General features: G+C 50.4%; 1 protein-coding gene across 1 annotated transcript; it reads right to left on the minus strand.

The window, feature by feature from the left end:
* Positions 1–257: 257 nt before the first annotated feature.
* On the minus strand, positions 258–7,723 carry Des (desmin). The gene is made up of 9 exons (XM_055617000.1): positions 7,061–7,723; positions 5,808–5,868; positions 5,612–5,707; positions 5,327–5,488; positions 5,035–5,160; positions 4,353–4,573; positions 2,895–2,938; positions 1,169–1,251; positions 258–992 (listed from the first exon to the last, which is right to left on the minus strand). Exons 1-9 carry the CDS (start codon positions 7,633–7,635, stop codon positions 951–953), a joined length of 1,410 nt encoding a protein of 469 aa, XP_055472975.1. The 5' UTR covers positions 7,636–7,723; the 3' UTR covers positions 258–950.
* Positions 7,724–14,785: the final 7,062 nt, after the last annotated feature.

Here is a 14,785-nt window from a genome sequence, read left to right on the forward strand (position 1 = left end):
AGCTGATCCCAGCTGATATTAAGGGACTAGGAAGTCTAAGGGGGCAGATAGACTTTGGACCCATGGCACTGTGGCTTTTTAACGGAAGCCTCTTCTCCACCACCAGCACCCCACCACCCCCACATTGCAGCGCTGGGAAGCCCACAGGGCACTCTAGCTGGGCAAGAGGTTGACACAGTCCATCCCAGGGTAATGGGTAGTAGGACAGGATCCAGCCCCCCTCCCCCAGAGACTCATCAGTCAAGACAGCAGGGGTATGTAGGTTTGTGCTTGGCTTTTTATTGTTTCTGTCCAGGGCCCCTGTAGTGGGAGGGGCAGGCACAGGAGGTGGTACCCTTCCATCCCCCAGGCCTACTCTCTGCCTCTCTCTTCTTTCCTCTCCGGCTTCTCATCCACCCTCTCTTCTTCTGTATTTCCTGCTCCCACATCCAGCACCTTCGGGTTCCTTCTTACAGCCCCTGCTTTCCAAGCCCATCCTGGGCTGCGATGGGAAAGAGAGGGGCTAGGAGGACTTTTTTTCAGCCCCCCACTCTCCATCTCAGCTTGCTGAGAAGGCTTCACTCTGTCTCTGACCCAGACTGGGGGTCGAATGTGGGGATGTCCACAAAGCTCTGTCCTGACCCTGTCAATCCCAACACCCTCTCTGGTACCCTCTCCAAAGCCAGAGGCTAAAGCCTGAGGCTACAGAGGTGGGAGGGAAAGGGTCAAGACTTGAGCTGGGTTCTCTCTTAAGAGCCAGGCTGGACAACTGCCAACAGCCAGGACTCACGGGAGGGTCTGCAGAGATGGCTGAGGTGTTTCCAGGGGCTGGGCAGCATGAAGACCACAAAGGGGTGATCGGTGAGGAGGGGTCAGGGGCTGTGAGTGGAGGAAAGTGGCTGGGTGTTGAGAGCCAAAGAGGCTGGCGTCATGAGGCAGTGAGGATGGGGCCGGGACGGTGCGGGTCTGGCTTAGAGCACCTCATGTTGTTGCTGTGTGGCCTCGCTGACGACCTGAGCAGGAGGAGAAGCCCAGTCCATCCACTGCTGGCCCCATTTACTCCACCCCAAGGCAGCAGGACCCGCTCACCCCCATCTAGGGTGGGAAGCCACCCCGCTGGTGAAAGGCACCTGGCTGGCAGACACCCCATTACTCCCACCAAGGACAAGGGGTATGGCAGACCACTCACCTCTCCATCCCGGGTCTCAATGGTCTTGATCATCACTGTCTTTTTAGTGTGGACCTCGGAACCCCTTTGCTCAGGGCTGGTTTCTGTAATGGGACCCACCATATGCTCAGCCTGGCCAAGTTCATATCTAAGCTGCACCGTGGCTGGAAATCTATCCTAGGCTGCACCGCTCCGAGTACTAGCTGATTTCCACCTTCCTCATGCAACCCTTCTGATTTCTTCAAGGCCTGACCTTCAAACCCAGCACCCAACAGGTGGTTCTGTGGAGCTAGGGGCCAGTCCAGCTAGAGCAATGACCTCAAGAGCCAAAAGACTTCCAGGAGGGCTGGTGCAGAAAGGCAGGGACCCAAGGACTAGGCCCAGTATTATTATTCATGTTCTCTATCCTTCCTTGTTCCCTCTCCACCTCTGGATTTTCAGAAGAGTCCTGCATGAGTGTGCATCCTTGGGCTCTCCTTTAAGACAGCAAGCCAGAAGCCCAGGCTATAGACAAGCTGGAGGAACGTAGAGGCTCCGTCTTTTTCTCTGGATGAGCTGCTTGATGTCTTCTTTGGGGGGCGGGGCGAGGTGGGGTTCAAGACAAGAGTTTCTCTGTGTAGCCTTGGCTGTCCTGGACTCACTTTGTAGACCAGGCTGGCCTCGAACTCACAGTGACCCACCTGCCTCTGCCTCCTGAGTGCTGGGATTACAGGCGTGAGACCAGCTGCTGCTTGGTGTCTTAATGTAGCAGCAGCTAGTCATTGACTCACTGGCCCTATTGTGCCTTAGTTTCCTCTCTGGGAAACAGCAGCCAGGATGCTTCCCTCATTGTGGCTCAGAGCTGCTGATACGCAGCAAAAAGCAACGACTTTATATGCAGAACACATACTTGGTATCTGAATAAACAAATAAGTGAAAAAAGAATTCTGAGTTTCGTAGTGGGGGTCACATTCAGTTCTGTGGTGTCAGGAGTTTGGCGTTCATGAGTTCCTTAGCAAGCAACTAGCCTGTAATGAACGTTTGACTCCATGGAGCACAGCGTGTGTTTTTCCTGATGGAAATGAACATCGAAGATGTAAAAGGTTTGATCTAGGAAAGGAGAGGCTGCCAAGATCTCCGACTCGCTTTCCTTAATGTATCATTAGTGAGTGCTTTTCTGCTCTCTGGGGTTGGGAAGCCACTTGATCTACATATTACTAATGTCAGGATGGCAGAATGCCCTCAAAGCTCATTCTCTTCATTGTTTGGCTTTGCTAAAAATTTGGAGTTTTTTTTTTTTTCAAATGTGCATCTAGCATCTTGCTCCTGCAAACAAGGCACTCAACAAACAGCCAGAGAACGGTGTGCCAAGTGCTCTCTGGCAGCATGCCAGGCAATTCGTGAGCAAGGAGTACCTTCCTGCCCAGAGAATGAGATGCTCCTACTGCCAGGGAAACATCCCAGCAGCTTCCAGAGTTTGGGACACAAGGCACATCCTGATTCTTGAGACCCAATAATCCAGAAGGCATAGGGAATGTAGTCATCATAATAGAACACAAACCATCACCACCATCATCATCACCACCACCATCGTTACCATCACCACCATCACCACCACCACCCACCTTGGTGCTTTATCTACAGCCCTCTTTCTCTTTCATGCCTGGCCTGCTCCAGGGTCCCACCCTTCTCTCCTCATAAGCACGGGCTACCCAAGATGCATCCCTGGCCCCTGCAACTGCACCTCTACTATCCAGCACACACTCACCTCTGAAGTTGAGAGCAGAGAAGGTCTGGATAGGAAGGTTGATCCTGAAAAGAGAAACACCATGTCCCCAGAGGGGTAAGGACACTCAAACCTCTCCCTAAAATCACCCCCATCACTCTTTAGGCTGGTTCTCCCCAAACATTTCCAGCTGTCCCAGCCCCACTGAGCCCAATACTCTCACTACTCAATGCACAGATCAAGAACAAACTCTAGCTGTCCCAGGAATGTCCTCTTCTATAAAGATTACCTATGCTAATCCTGACCTTGGGCATGACACCAAGATGCCTAACCCCACTGACCCCTCCAGGCCCTCAGCTCTTCCTTGCTCCTGGCACTAGGGGAGGCAAGAACAGCAGCTGTAAGTGACACTCACTTTGCGCCCACCCTCCAGGAGTGGGCTATTTACGCCTAGTCTAGAAAAGGACATCTGGCTCTAGCTACCTTAAAAGGTCATCTGTGTTGGGTTAGATGTATATGTCATTCTACAAAACTCAGGGGCTGGGGAGGTAGTTCCGTTGGTACAGCATTTGGTTTGCATGCACGAAGCTGTGGCTCAGTTCCCTGCACCACATAAACCAGGCATGGTGGCACAGCCTGCTCAAGTCCCAGCATTCAGGAAGTGGAGGCAAGAGGGGAAGGGGTGTTCAAGGTCATCCTTGAACTACATAGGAAGTCTGAGGCCAGTCTGAGCTATAAAGACCCTTCTCAAAAGAAAGAAACAAGTAAAAAAAACCCTGAATTTTCCTTGGAAGTTCAGACCTAAACATGGCTGCCACGCTTTTATGAGTATTGATGGTACCATTTCTTGGTATAATTGATCTGTCTTAAATTGATGTTAAGCTTATACACAATGAAATGGTCAAACCTTTAGGGTGCATCTAGTGAGTTTTGAGAACTATCTGTCTCCATGTAACTGCCAGTCCAGTCCACATTCACAATATTTCCGTCTCCCAGCAGGCTCCCCTACACTCCTGTTTCTTGTGTCTGGAAGCTGGGTGGGTTGCTTTGAGCACATCATCTGTGTCTTTTCCTTTGAGTACGAATGAGTGTGTATGTTTGTATGTGTACCCACCTCAGCCTCCTCTCTAAGGCCATCCATGTACAAGGCTTCTTGCCTCTGCATCTCTCCGTCTCTAGCACCCCCTCCCTTTCCATCCTCATCATTTTCCACTCAGCTTTCAGCTCTCCCTTGACTGGCAGTAATATTTTATTACTGATTGCCAAATATGATTTTATGCTGCGAGTTCTTAATTCTAAAGGTGGATAAGGGAATACTTATCTCTCTCTCTCTCACTCTCTCTCTCAAAAGCTGTTAATTAAATCATGCTTTACCCAGGTGGCCCTGGTTAATTTTCTTCAATGGGCAGAACAATTCCCTCTTATATAATACTGTATCCGGGTCTTGAGATCTGGGGTGAACTGAGCTCTTAGCACCCTACCCTACATCTAAACCCTCACCGGCTCTCCTCGCCCTCCAGCAGCTTCCGGTAAGTGGCAATCTCCACATCCAAGGCCATCTTCACATTGAGCAGGTCTTGATACTCCCGCAGGTGGCGGGCCATCTCATCCTTCAGATGCCTGATCTCCTCCTCCAGGCGTGCAATGTTGTCCTGATAGCCACTGGCCTCACTGGCAAAGCGATCTTCCAACTCCCGCATCTGCCTCATCAGGGAGTCGTTCTGCAGGGGATGAGGGGGGGGCCCAAGTCAAAAGCAGTGTCAGAGCACATCTAGAAAGGAGGCCATTAGAGAATCAGAGATGGAAAGAGATCCAGTGTTGGGGCTTGGAGGCAATTCCATTCAGTCTTGGTAAGGCAGAAGAATGGTCAAGAGCTTTTTTCTTAACTGTGGAACCCTGAACTCTAGTGAAGTCTTATGTGGCTATTCAGAAGAAACCACCTACAAAGGAGTACCCGCTCTAATCCTCCACCCCTTCAGGGAGACGTTCCCAGAAGTCTTCTGATTCTTTAGTACCCAATTAGGAATCCACCCATCTGATTTTACCTCTCTGTGCATCTGAGGAGATGGAGTGGAGGCCCCCAGGAGGTCTGTAATGGGCTCAAAGTGTCACAGAGCGAAAGGTATGAGCTAAGCTGCAGGGCAGAAAGAGGCTGAGCTCGTGGGAGAGGGGAGGGACTCACGGTGCCCTTGAGGGCATCAATCTCGCAGGTGTAGGACTGGATCTGGTGTCGGTACTCCATCATCTCCTGCTTGGCCTGGCGAAGTGCGTCATTGTTCTTATTGGCTGCCTGGGTCAAGTCTGAAACCTGAGAGCAGAGAAAGGGTCTCTGAGATGGACGAAACAGGATGCAGTGTGGGCAAGGGAGTATGGAAATTCTGGGCTCGCCCTACTCCAAGGATGCAGGTACAGGGAGCATTTCACGTGGAGAGAGAGGAGGACAGTTGCCAGAGCCCCTAGACCGGACCACCCACCTTAGACTTGTACCACTCCTCAGCTTCAGAGATGTTCTTAGCCGCAATGGTCTCATACTGAGCCCGGATGTCCCTGAGGGCAGCTGTGAGGTCTGGCTTGGACATGTCCATCTCCACCTGGACCTGTTGTTCTTGAAGCTGGGCCTGAAGCTCACGGATTTCCTGCAGGGCACAGCTGAGCTTCAGTCTCCTTCTGGACTCCCCCTCCCCAAAGCACCTCACAACCCCATTTCAGAATCAAGCCCACTTCTTGCTGCTTTCACTATCACCCAAGGGCCCTGTTACCTCTTCGTGCACTTTCTTAAGGAATGCGATCTCCTCGTTGAGTGATTCAATTCTGCGCTCCAGGTCGATGCGAGCTAGAGTGGCTGCATCTACATCCTGGATGGGGGAAACGACAGTGTCAGGGTCTGGAACAACTCAAGTGGAGCCAAGGGAGGGGGAAAAAAGGGATGGCTGCTGGGGACCAAAGAGGGCTCACCGCTCGGAAGGCAGCCAAGTTGTTCTCTGCTTCTTCTCTCAGTTGAATTTCCTCCTGTAGCCTAGCCAGGACAGACAGACAAATAGTGAGGGACAGAGCCAGCAGCAGAAAAGCGCTGGCTGGGGACCTATCAGGGAGACAGTTCAGGACACAGAGACAAGTCCTGGTTGCTGGGTAGAAATAAGAGGCCTGGGGGGGGGGGGGAGGAGCAGAGGCCCCGCCCACTGGGGGGCAGGAAGTGGCTCACTGTCAGCTCTGGAGCCACACCCTTGAAGACTATGTCCCAGATAGACTGACCTCCCCGGGGTTAGGAACTGTGTTTTATTTTATCCACCTCTGTGTTCTCAGGCTTAGCCTGACCCATGTAGGAGCTAAATAAATGTTGATGACTTTGGTGGCAAGAAGGTGACTCCACTCATTTGGGGAAAGAGAAACAGGATCATGAGTACTCTGCAATATTCTGTATGGACTCTTTTCTGTCTACTTTTACTTTTTTTTCTTTTTAATTTCCTAAAACAAGTTTTGCTATGCAGACCCAGTTGGCTTGTTACTTGCTCTGTATCCCAGGTTTGCCTAGAGCTCACGACAATCCTCCTGTATCATCCTCCCAAGTGCTGGCACGACAGGGGTGTGTGTGCCCCACATATCACAGCCTTTTCTTATTGGATCATGGTGGGATGGGCTAGTCCTCTTGAGCTTTATAAGCCTCGGCCCTTATCCACTGTCCATTTCGCTCAAACATAGCCATTTACCTAGCTCAATAGCACTGCCTCAGCTAGGCCCAGGGGCCAACCTCCCCACCTCACCCCTCCCCAGGGCCTCATCACAACTGAGCTCAAAGTCACTGCCTGGCTTCCTTTCCGCCCTTCCCAACCCGTCCAGCTTTCCAGGCTCCCTGAAACCTCTCTTCTCCCTCTGACCGTGCCCTGACTGACCCCTCTACCTTTCCTCGGTTATGGTTGTCACCACTCCGCCACTCCAGCAACTTAGCTTCCTTTCAAAGGCAGCTGCCCACTTCACTAAGCCTCCCAAGGCCCCCCGTTTCCTCTATCTACCTCCCCAAGAAAACTACTCCAGTGTTACAGAGAAGAAGCCAAGGGAAGATCCGGGGTCCATCTCTTCTTAGGGATCACCTGGGAATGACCTACTCCAAACATGGGCTGAGGAGGGTCCCAGGCTCTGGGAGAGGGTACCTAGTTCCCTGAAAGGGGACGGGGAGAGGGGGGAAGATGTGGGAGGCACTGGGCTCTCACTTGGCCTTAAGCCTCTGCAGGTCGTCGATCAGGTTGTCCCGCTCCACGTCGACCCGTGCGCGCTGGTTGGTGAGCACCTCCACCTGGCGCCGGAGTTCCCGCATCTCCTCCTCATAAAGCTCGGCGACGCGGGTCGGCTCGCGGCCCTTGAGCCGGTTGACCTCGGCGGCGAGCGCCGCGTTCTGCTGCTCCAAGAAGCGCACCTTCTCGATGTAGTTGGCAAAGCGGTCATTGAGCTCCTGCAGCTCCACCTTCTCGTTGGTGCGCGTGGCCAGGAACTCCTGGTTCACGGCGTCCGCCAGCGAGAAGTCCAGCAGCTCCCCCGCGCCGTACGATGGCGCGCGGGTGGTCCCCAGCCGGCTGGCCCGCAGCGACCCCAGGCCTCCGGCCCCGCCCGACGTGCGGGACACCTGGTACACGCGGGATGTCATTGAGCTCGAGGAGCCCTTGGTACCGAAGCCTGCTCGAGGGAACACTGGAGAGCTCAGAGGGGAGCCGAGCGAGAAGCCCGGGGCGCCGCCGAAGGTGCGGCGGTAGGAGGACACGCGCTGGCTGGACGAGTAGGCCTGGCTCATGGTGGCGGCGTGGACGAGGCTGAGCGGACGCACGGAGGAGGCAGCGGGCAGGCAGCCGGCTGGAGAGTTGATGTAAAGAAGGGACACGGAGCCCCTTAGCTGTCGGCACTATTTGTAGCCCTCCTGACATCACCCCCCGCCGCCCCTCCCCTGACAGCTGCAGGATCCCTCTGTCCTGCCAAGAAAGGGCGGCCACAGGCGAGGGGGCGGGGAGGCCAGCTCCCCCGCAAGAGGCCTGTGCCCCTGAGCAGCCCCAAGAGGCCTGCTGGATTTCACCAGTCAGGGAGCTGACAGGAGACCCCAGGCCGGCCTCTTTTTCCCCCGTTTGGATGCCTGCCTTATCCTGGGGAAAGCAGGCTCGAGATTTTCACTTGTTTGAGGCCCGTCTGTTTACTCCAAGGAGAGATTTTAGGTCATTGGAATGAACAAGAAGGACCCCTGAAGTGTTTCATTTGCAAAGGTTGCCTAGAAGATGCTGAGGTTTCCAACCACAGGGGGGCCAAGGTCATATAGGAAGCTATTAGCCCATCAAAGGGGTCTCTAGGCAGCCTGTAGGGTGGGAGTGTTGGGGGAGGCATCCGCTAGGCAGAGAGTAACCCTGGCCAGTGCCTGTCTGCTTAAGCATGTCACTGGCAAGTGGGTTCTAGCTCTGAGCCTCAGTTTCCCTCTGGAGGAGTGTAGGCCTTCTGCTTCCCTCAAGTTTATGACCTGCAAGATAATTTCCAGAAAGACTGCTGTTTCCAATCCTGTGTAGTCACACGCCCACATTGCCGCCCTCGCCTGACTCCTGCGCCCCTGTCCTCCTCACCCCCTCTCTGATTCATCCCCCTACCCACACCATCCCACACCCACTCACACCAGGGTTTTGTGTTTTGTCAGGAGCCACATGTCAAGCCAGCCATCTCCCTGGCAGCAACAGCTGCCAAGGCGAAATACCAGAGCTGGTATTTATAGAGGAGAATGAATACATCGGCTAGGAAACAAGGTACAGGAAAGGAGCTCTGTGGAGATGGGGGGGGGGGGACAGGCACCTGAGGAGATAAAGGTGTTAAGGGAGGCTGGGAGTAACGAGCTTCAGTCACTCCAGGACCCCAACAGAAATGAAGCCCTGAAGCCATTTTGCCTTTCTCTTCCATCTCCATTCCGCTCAGCACAGGGCACTCACTGAGCCCTAAGGAAACCACTCATTGTGGCCCTTCACTTCCCTTGCCCTCTATAGGTCTCTCTTCGGGCTGACCCTTCTAGAATGTAGACCCCAGAAACAGTGCACTAGATTGGGGACCCACAGCTCTGACCCAAGAAACAGAGTGCTGGATTAGGAGCCATAGCCCTGCCCAGGGCTGGTCAGAAAGAGTCGCTAGACAGCAGGTCCTTTACCTCCCTAACCCTCAGTGTCCTTAGTCATAGAGTGGGGCCAAGCCCTTTGCATGACTGCACAGTGAGCATCTGAACAGGCCTGGAAGGCCATAAAACTACCCACAACGGCAACAACTCCTTATATGTACTGACCCCCGCTGAGATCGCCACGCCTGTGATCCCCCAGGTCTCCAACAACCCCGTGAGGCAGGGACTGTCGTAAATCCCATGCTCAGTGTAGTGAGGCAGCCTGACTCCAGGGACTACTAGGCTTTGGCCCCAGACTGGATGTGACTATGGCAGGTGAGCTGTGAAGGACTTGCTACCACAGTCTTTTTGAAACCTTTTGCTTCGAGCATCTAATTTTTATCCCTGAGATGAGCTTATGAGATGGATGGGGAGCTCCAATAATTCTTATTCAGCCTCCACGTCAGCGCAAGCTGTTCTGTTCTGGTTATTTTGGGGTCTCAGCTCCCGATCTAGACTGTATGCTTCTAGAGGATTTGGGAGGCTGTATGGATCCTTAACACGCGCCCAGGCAGCATCTTCAGTTGACATTGTCATTTAACATAGCCCACAAGCCTTCTTGCCCTTTCCTTCACATTGATGAAACTGCCCTCCTCCCCCATTCCCACGGGCACAGAGAGTAGCCACGTAACTATCTCCTGAGAACTGGCTCAAGGGGTGTGTGGTCTGGAGTTTATGAATAAAATGGGGTTTGCAAAACTTTCCTCTGTGGTGGCCTTGTTCCCTTCCCTGCTTGGTGGGAATCTGTCGACTTGCTAGGGGAGAAGTCTGGGCGGCCGTGGTGCAAGACTTTGATCCCAGCACGTGGAAGGCAGAGACAGGTAGATCTCTGTGAGTTCGAGGACAGCCTTGTCTGCAGAGTGAGTTCCGGGACAGCCAAGGCTACACAGAGAAACCCTGTCTTGAAAAACAAAACAAACAAACAAAAGTGGGGAGTAGAAGTCACTGGCCTGGGTGTGGTTGCCAGCAACAACCCCTAAGTCCTTGCTACCCAACACACCTCCCTGCATTCTTTGTCCTCCGCTTGGATCAAGAAACTCCTTTTCCCACTAAAGCCCCTCGATGTTGGCTTTAGTCACCCCCAACCCAAAGAAACGGGTGTTTCGGACCTTGCACACTCATTTCTGTGATGCTGCTGAAAGGAACATCTCTGGGCCTTTGTGAGCCCTCCCTAGATAGAGCAGAGAAGGGAATTGGCTTTCGGACCAGCTCTAGCCAGTAGTTTCTCGGTGAAATGAGGCAGAAAACAAATAAATAAATTGCATCATCTCTAGTCAAGATCAACAACAACCAGACTTGGCTTCCAACCACTTGGGACTTCTTCCAAACTGCAGCTCCACTCCTGTCACGGAGTAAAGTTAACACGCCCTGGAGCCTGAAAGGCAGGTGGGAAAGGAACACTCCAAAGCATGCTCCGAGCGGGCAGTGCCACTGGAGTCAGACTCTGGCCTCCCAAGGGGGCTGCTGGGAACTGGACACACTAAAAATAATCTCTTCCTCGATGGGCAAGGCACATGGTCAAAACACAAGATAGACAAAAGACTTTGAAGTGAAAAGTTACTGGCTCCCGTTTTTCAACAGTTGGCTATCCCAACACACCCTCTTCCCTCACTGTCACCCCTGAGCCACACAACCAATTTTAGGTGGTGGATGTTGTTATGTTTGATCATATGTATGGAACTGACTTTTTTTTTTTTCCTTTTATAGCCTAGACTCAAATTTTTCCTTCCTTAACCTCCAGTGTGCTAGGATTCCAGGTGTGTACTCCCACACCTGGCATTTTTTTTCCCCTTTTAAAATATTTTACATGTGGTTCTGAGGAAGCTGTTGTCAGCAAACACCACTGACTTAGAAAGTGTCCTGTTTTACTACCCTAATAACTAATATAAAGTACCCTAATATCTAATAGAAAGTTGGCCTTTATTTGTTTGCTCGAGGCAGGTTCTGCCATAAGTCTTGACATGTAGATCTAATTGCCCACAAATTTACCTTGATCCTGCTACCCTGCCTCCCTCACATTGGGGTTATAGGCCTGTGCCACTATGCCTGGCCATTTTCACCATTTCTAAGCGGAGTCAGCAGCGTCAAGTCCGTTCACACGATCACGTAGTCATTATCACCACCCATCCTTAGAATATTTTCATTTTCCAAACTGAAACTCCACAACCATTTAACAGTGATGCGCCACCCATCTCTCCTTCCTACCCTTGATAAAACCTGTCAAAGCCAGTCATGGTGGTGCATGCCTTTGATCCCAGCAGAGGCATGCAGATCTTGGTGAGTTCAAGGCCAGCCTAGTCTACATAGTGAGTTCCAGGACAGCCAGGGTTACACAGAGAAGCCTTGTGTCAAAAAGCCAAACAAAAAGAAACACAAAAACTGTCAAACAGTAAACTGAGGCGCAAGTCTTAAAAAATTATTTATTATTTTTATGTATATGGGTGATTTGCCTGTATGTATGTGCACCACATAGATGTGGTGTCCGAAAAGGCCCGAAGAAGGTGTAGGACCCCCTGGGATTAGAGTTACATATTCGGACCTTGTGAGCTGCCATGTGAATGCTGGGAATCAAACCCAGGTTCTTCCTAAGAGTAGCCAATGCTCTTAACTGCTGAGCCTTCTCTCCTGTCCCAACAAAATGTCTTGAAGAGTTTGTCTGAGCGAGGCCAGAGGAGCTGTGTATACAGCTCATTTGTCCAACATCTACAAAGCCTTGGGTTTAATCCCTGCTACTTCGTAAACTGGGCATAGTTAGCACAAGCCTATAATCCTAGGACTTCGGAGACAGAGGCATGAGAATCAGAAGTTCAAGTTCATTCTTTGTACCTAACAACTCTGCAGCTAGCCTGGACTACAGATTTTATCTCAAAAACAAATGCTGATGTTTATTGGAGTAACAATGTCAGCCAGTTACTGCTGTCTGGTTTTCTTCCTTTGTCTCTCCAATTAGAAATCCCAGTCTGCGTCTGTTGGTTTTTCTACTTATTGATTTGAACTAAGTTCTCTGGTTTTTCTTTTCTTCTTTCTCTTATCTATTTCTTCCCTTCCCTTCTTTGCGTTGTTCTGAGATGGGAGTTTGCTGCGTACCCGAGACCCACCTTGAACTTATTCTGTACATCAGCCTGACTTGGAACTTATGACTCTCGTGCCTCAGTCTTCCACACTGTTAGGTTTGCAGGCCTGTGGCACTGAGACTGAATTTATTTCCTTTAAGTGTAGTCTTTTAAAACAAATAGCTCCAATTAAGTTTCACTTCTATTTTCAGAGCAAGCAAGAATCACATTACTTGTGAAGCCTAGCTGACTTTATCTACTCAGGTTTCTTTAGCTCATTTAAACACCGTATTTTATTTCTGTCTCTATGGATTTGACTGCAGTAGGTAACCCATGTACATGGAGTTATACAATATTTGTCTCCTTGTGACTGGTCTATTTGACTTAGTTAAAAAAAAAAATTCAAGATTCTTCCATGTTATAGTAAGTATCAGAGTCTCCTTCTTTCTAATGGCTGAATGATGTTCCCTCATTTTAAATGTTGCTCTGTTTGTCCCTTCATCTTTTGATGGGCATTCCGGTTGTTTCCACCTTTAGTTACTGGGTATAATGCTGGACACTGCATGCTATCGCACTGACCGGCCAGGCAAGACATGCCCACTGGCGAAGGAGTGGCATGACTACTCTGGGGATAACCAACTGCTTTCTGGTTGGATTTGAGGCCTGCTCCACAGGAGAGAATTTATGCCTGGTAATGTAATCACAGTTAAGAGCCCATGGCTTGGAGGTCATAGGCCTGATTATTGTTGTTGTCTATGTGGTTTATCGAGACAGGATTTCTCTGTGAACAGGATTTCTCTGTTCTTTGAGAACAGAGCCCTGGCTGTTCGCAGACTCAGAGATCTGCCTGCCTCTGCCTCCTGAGAGCTGGGATTAAAGGTGTGAGCCACCATGCCCAATTGATTATTATTGTTTTAATACATGATTATGACGTCAAATTGCTGTTGTTGTAAGTGAAAAATAAATGTGATGTTAGGTTATATAATGTTATTTAATATTAGCCCTAAGATTATCATGGCGGTATTATTTAACCTGCTATCACAAATAATAACACACACACACACACACCTGTTATATTTCTAATTACTTTATTTACCTTAGGCCGGGCAGATATTTCACTTACACTGCCTCAATCACTATCCATCTCTCAGCCCCCACCCAATGCCATCTGCCTTAATCATCCTCATCTGAACTGTCTTCCATCTACAATCTTATAAATACTTGCTTTTATTCTTTATCTGGGCCTTTTCATGCTATTATTGGAGTCCTTCCTTTAGGCCATGTGTTTTCTTCTCCACATACCATCATGGTGTCCTCCTTCCTCCTCTCTTCCAGTCCATCTGTCTCTGGTGATTCTCTCTTGAACCCAAAAACCCTGGGACCTTAGCCACGACTACCTCATTCTGCCCTGCCCAGGTATAGGTCCTTTAATCAACTAATCAGGTATGTCCTAGGCAGGTTTACAAAACAAGGATCGATGTAACCAGATCTTGAGGGCTAGTAACACAGACCAACCTCCAACAAATTGCCTTCTAAATTAGTGCTACTCTCAACCTCGATCAGAAAAGCTTCCTTTTGCAGTGGCAGTGGCTAATATAGACACTCATAACTGTTCAGAGTGCGGAGAAGTGACTGTGAATGCCCATCCCTAAATAGATTCTCTAGATCAACCTCTTCCTGACCCCAAGGCTCAAGAAACATCTTAGAAGAGGGGGCAGGAAGAATGTAAGGAAGAAAAACTACACGTAAATGATGTGAATTGTCTTCCGGACATGACATGGCTGTTGGCCATTACTCTCATCAACTAAAGCAGAAGATCAAGCCAGTCAAAGTTCTAGAATGGATAAGGGGAGAGGCTCATGAGGCCTCACCCCTAGCTGAGGAGCTATTGGCAATGGGTAACTTCTAGAGGAGGAAGAGCCATTTTTTCCCTTGAGAGTATGGCCACTAGCACGTTGCCCCATGTTCCAGCAGACAGTCTGCTCTGGGTGGTGGAGTTCCCTAATGCAAGTGTTACAGCTCGGAGGAGAAAGGTATCCTGGCAGCCAGAAGCCAGGGAATGCCACAAAGCCACAACTCACAACAAACCTCACACAGGAGATTTATGGAGAGGCAAAAATCCAGGAGGATGGCTGCCTCTGCTCTGGCGAGAAGAAGCAGAGAACTGAGAGGAAGGCAGGGTTTATATAAGGTTTCTTGGGGGGAGGGCAGTCTTCTAGGGTAGAGCTTTCCAAGGTGGGGATTGGTGGGATTTCAAATCCTGAACTTGGGCTTTTTAACTCTGTAGGGCAGAGCTTGGCCACTTGTGTCTGGAGGGGCTGGGGTCCGGCCTTTAGGCTCCTCTAGTGTTCTGTGGTTAGAGCCTGACAGTTAGAGGTCCTCAGGGTCAGAGCCTAGCCACTGACTCACCTCCAAAAGCTTAAACTACAAGCAGTATACAAGCAACACTAAATAAATTCAGTGGGGTTTGGTTTGTTTTTTAAAAAAGAAGAGCATAAGAAGGTGAGACAGGGGCTTGAGAGATGACTCAACAGTTAAGAGCACTGGCTGCCCTTCCAGAGGTCCTGAGTTCAATTCCCAGCAACCACATGATGACTCACAACCATCTATACTGGGATCTGATGCCCTATTCTGGCACACAAGTGTACATGCAGATAGAGCATTCATATACATACATACATACATACATACATACATACATACATACATACATA

Source organism: Psammomys obesus, unplaced genomic scaffold (genome assembly GCF_907164565.1).
Source record: "Psammomys obesus unplaced genomic scaffold, mPsaObe1.curated_primary_1811, whole genome shotgun sequence".
NCBI lineage: Eukaryota > Metazoa > Chordata > Mammalia > Rodentia > Muridae > Psammomys > Psammomys obesus.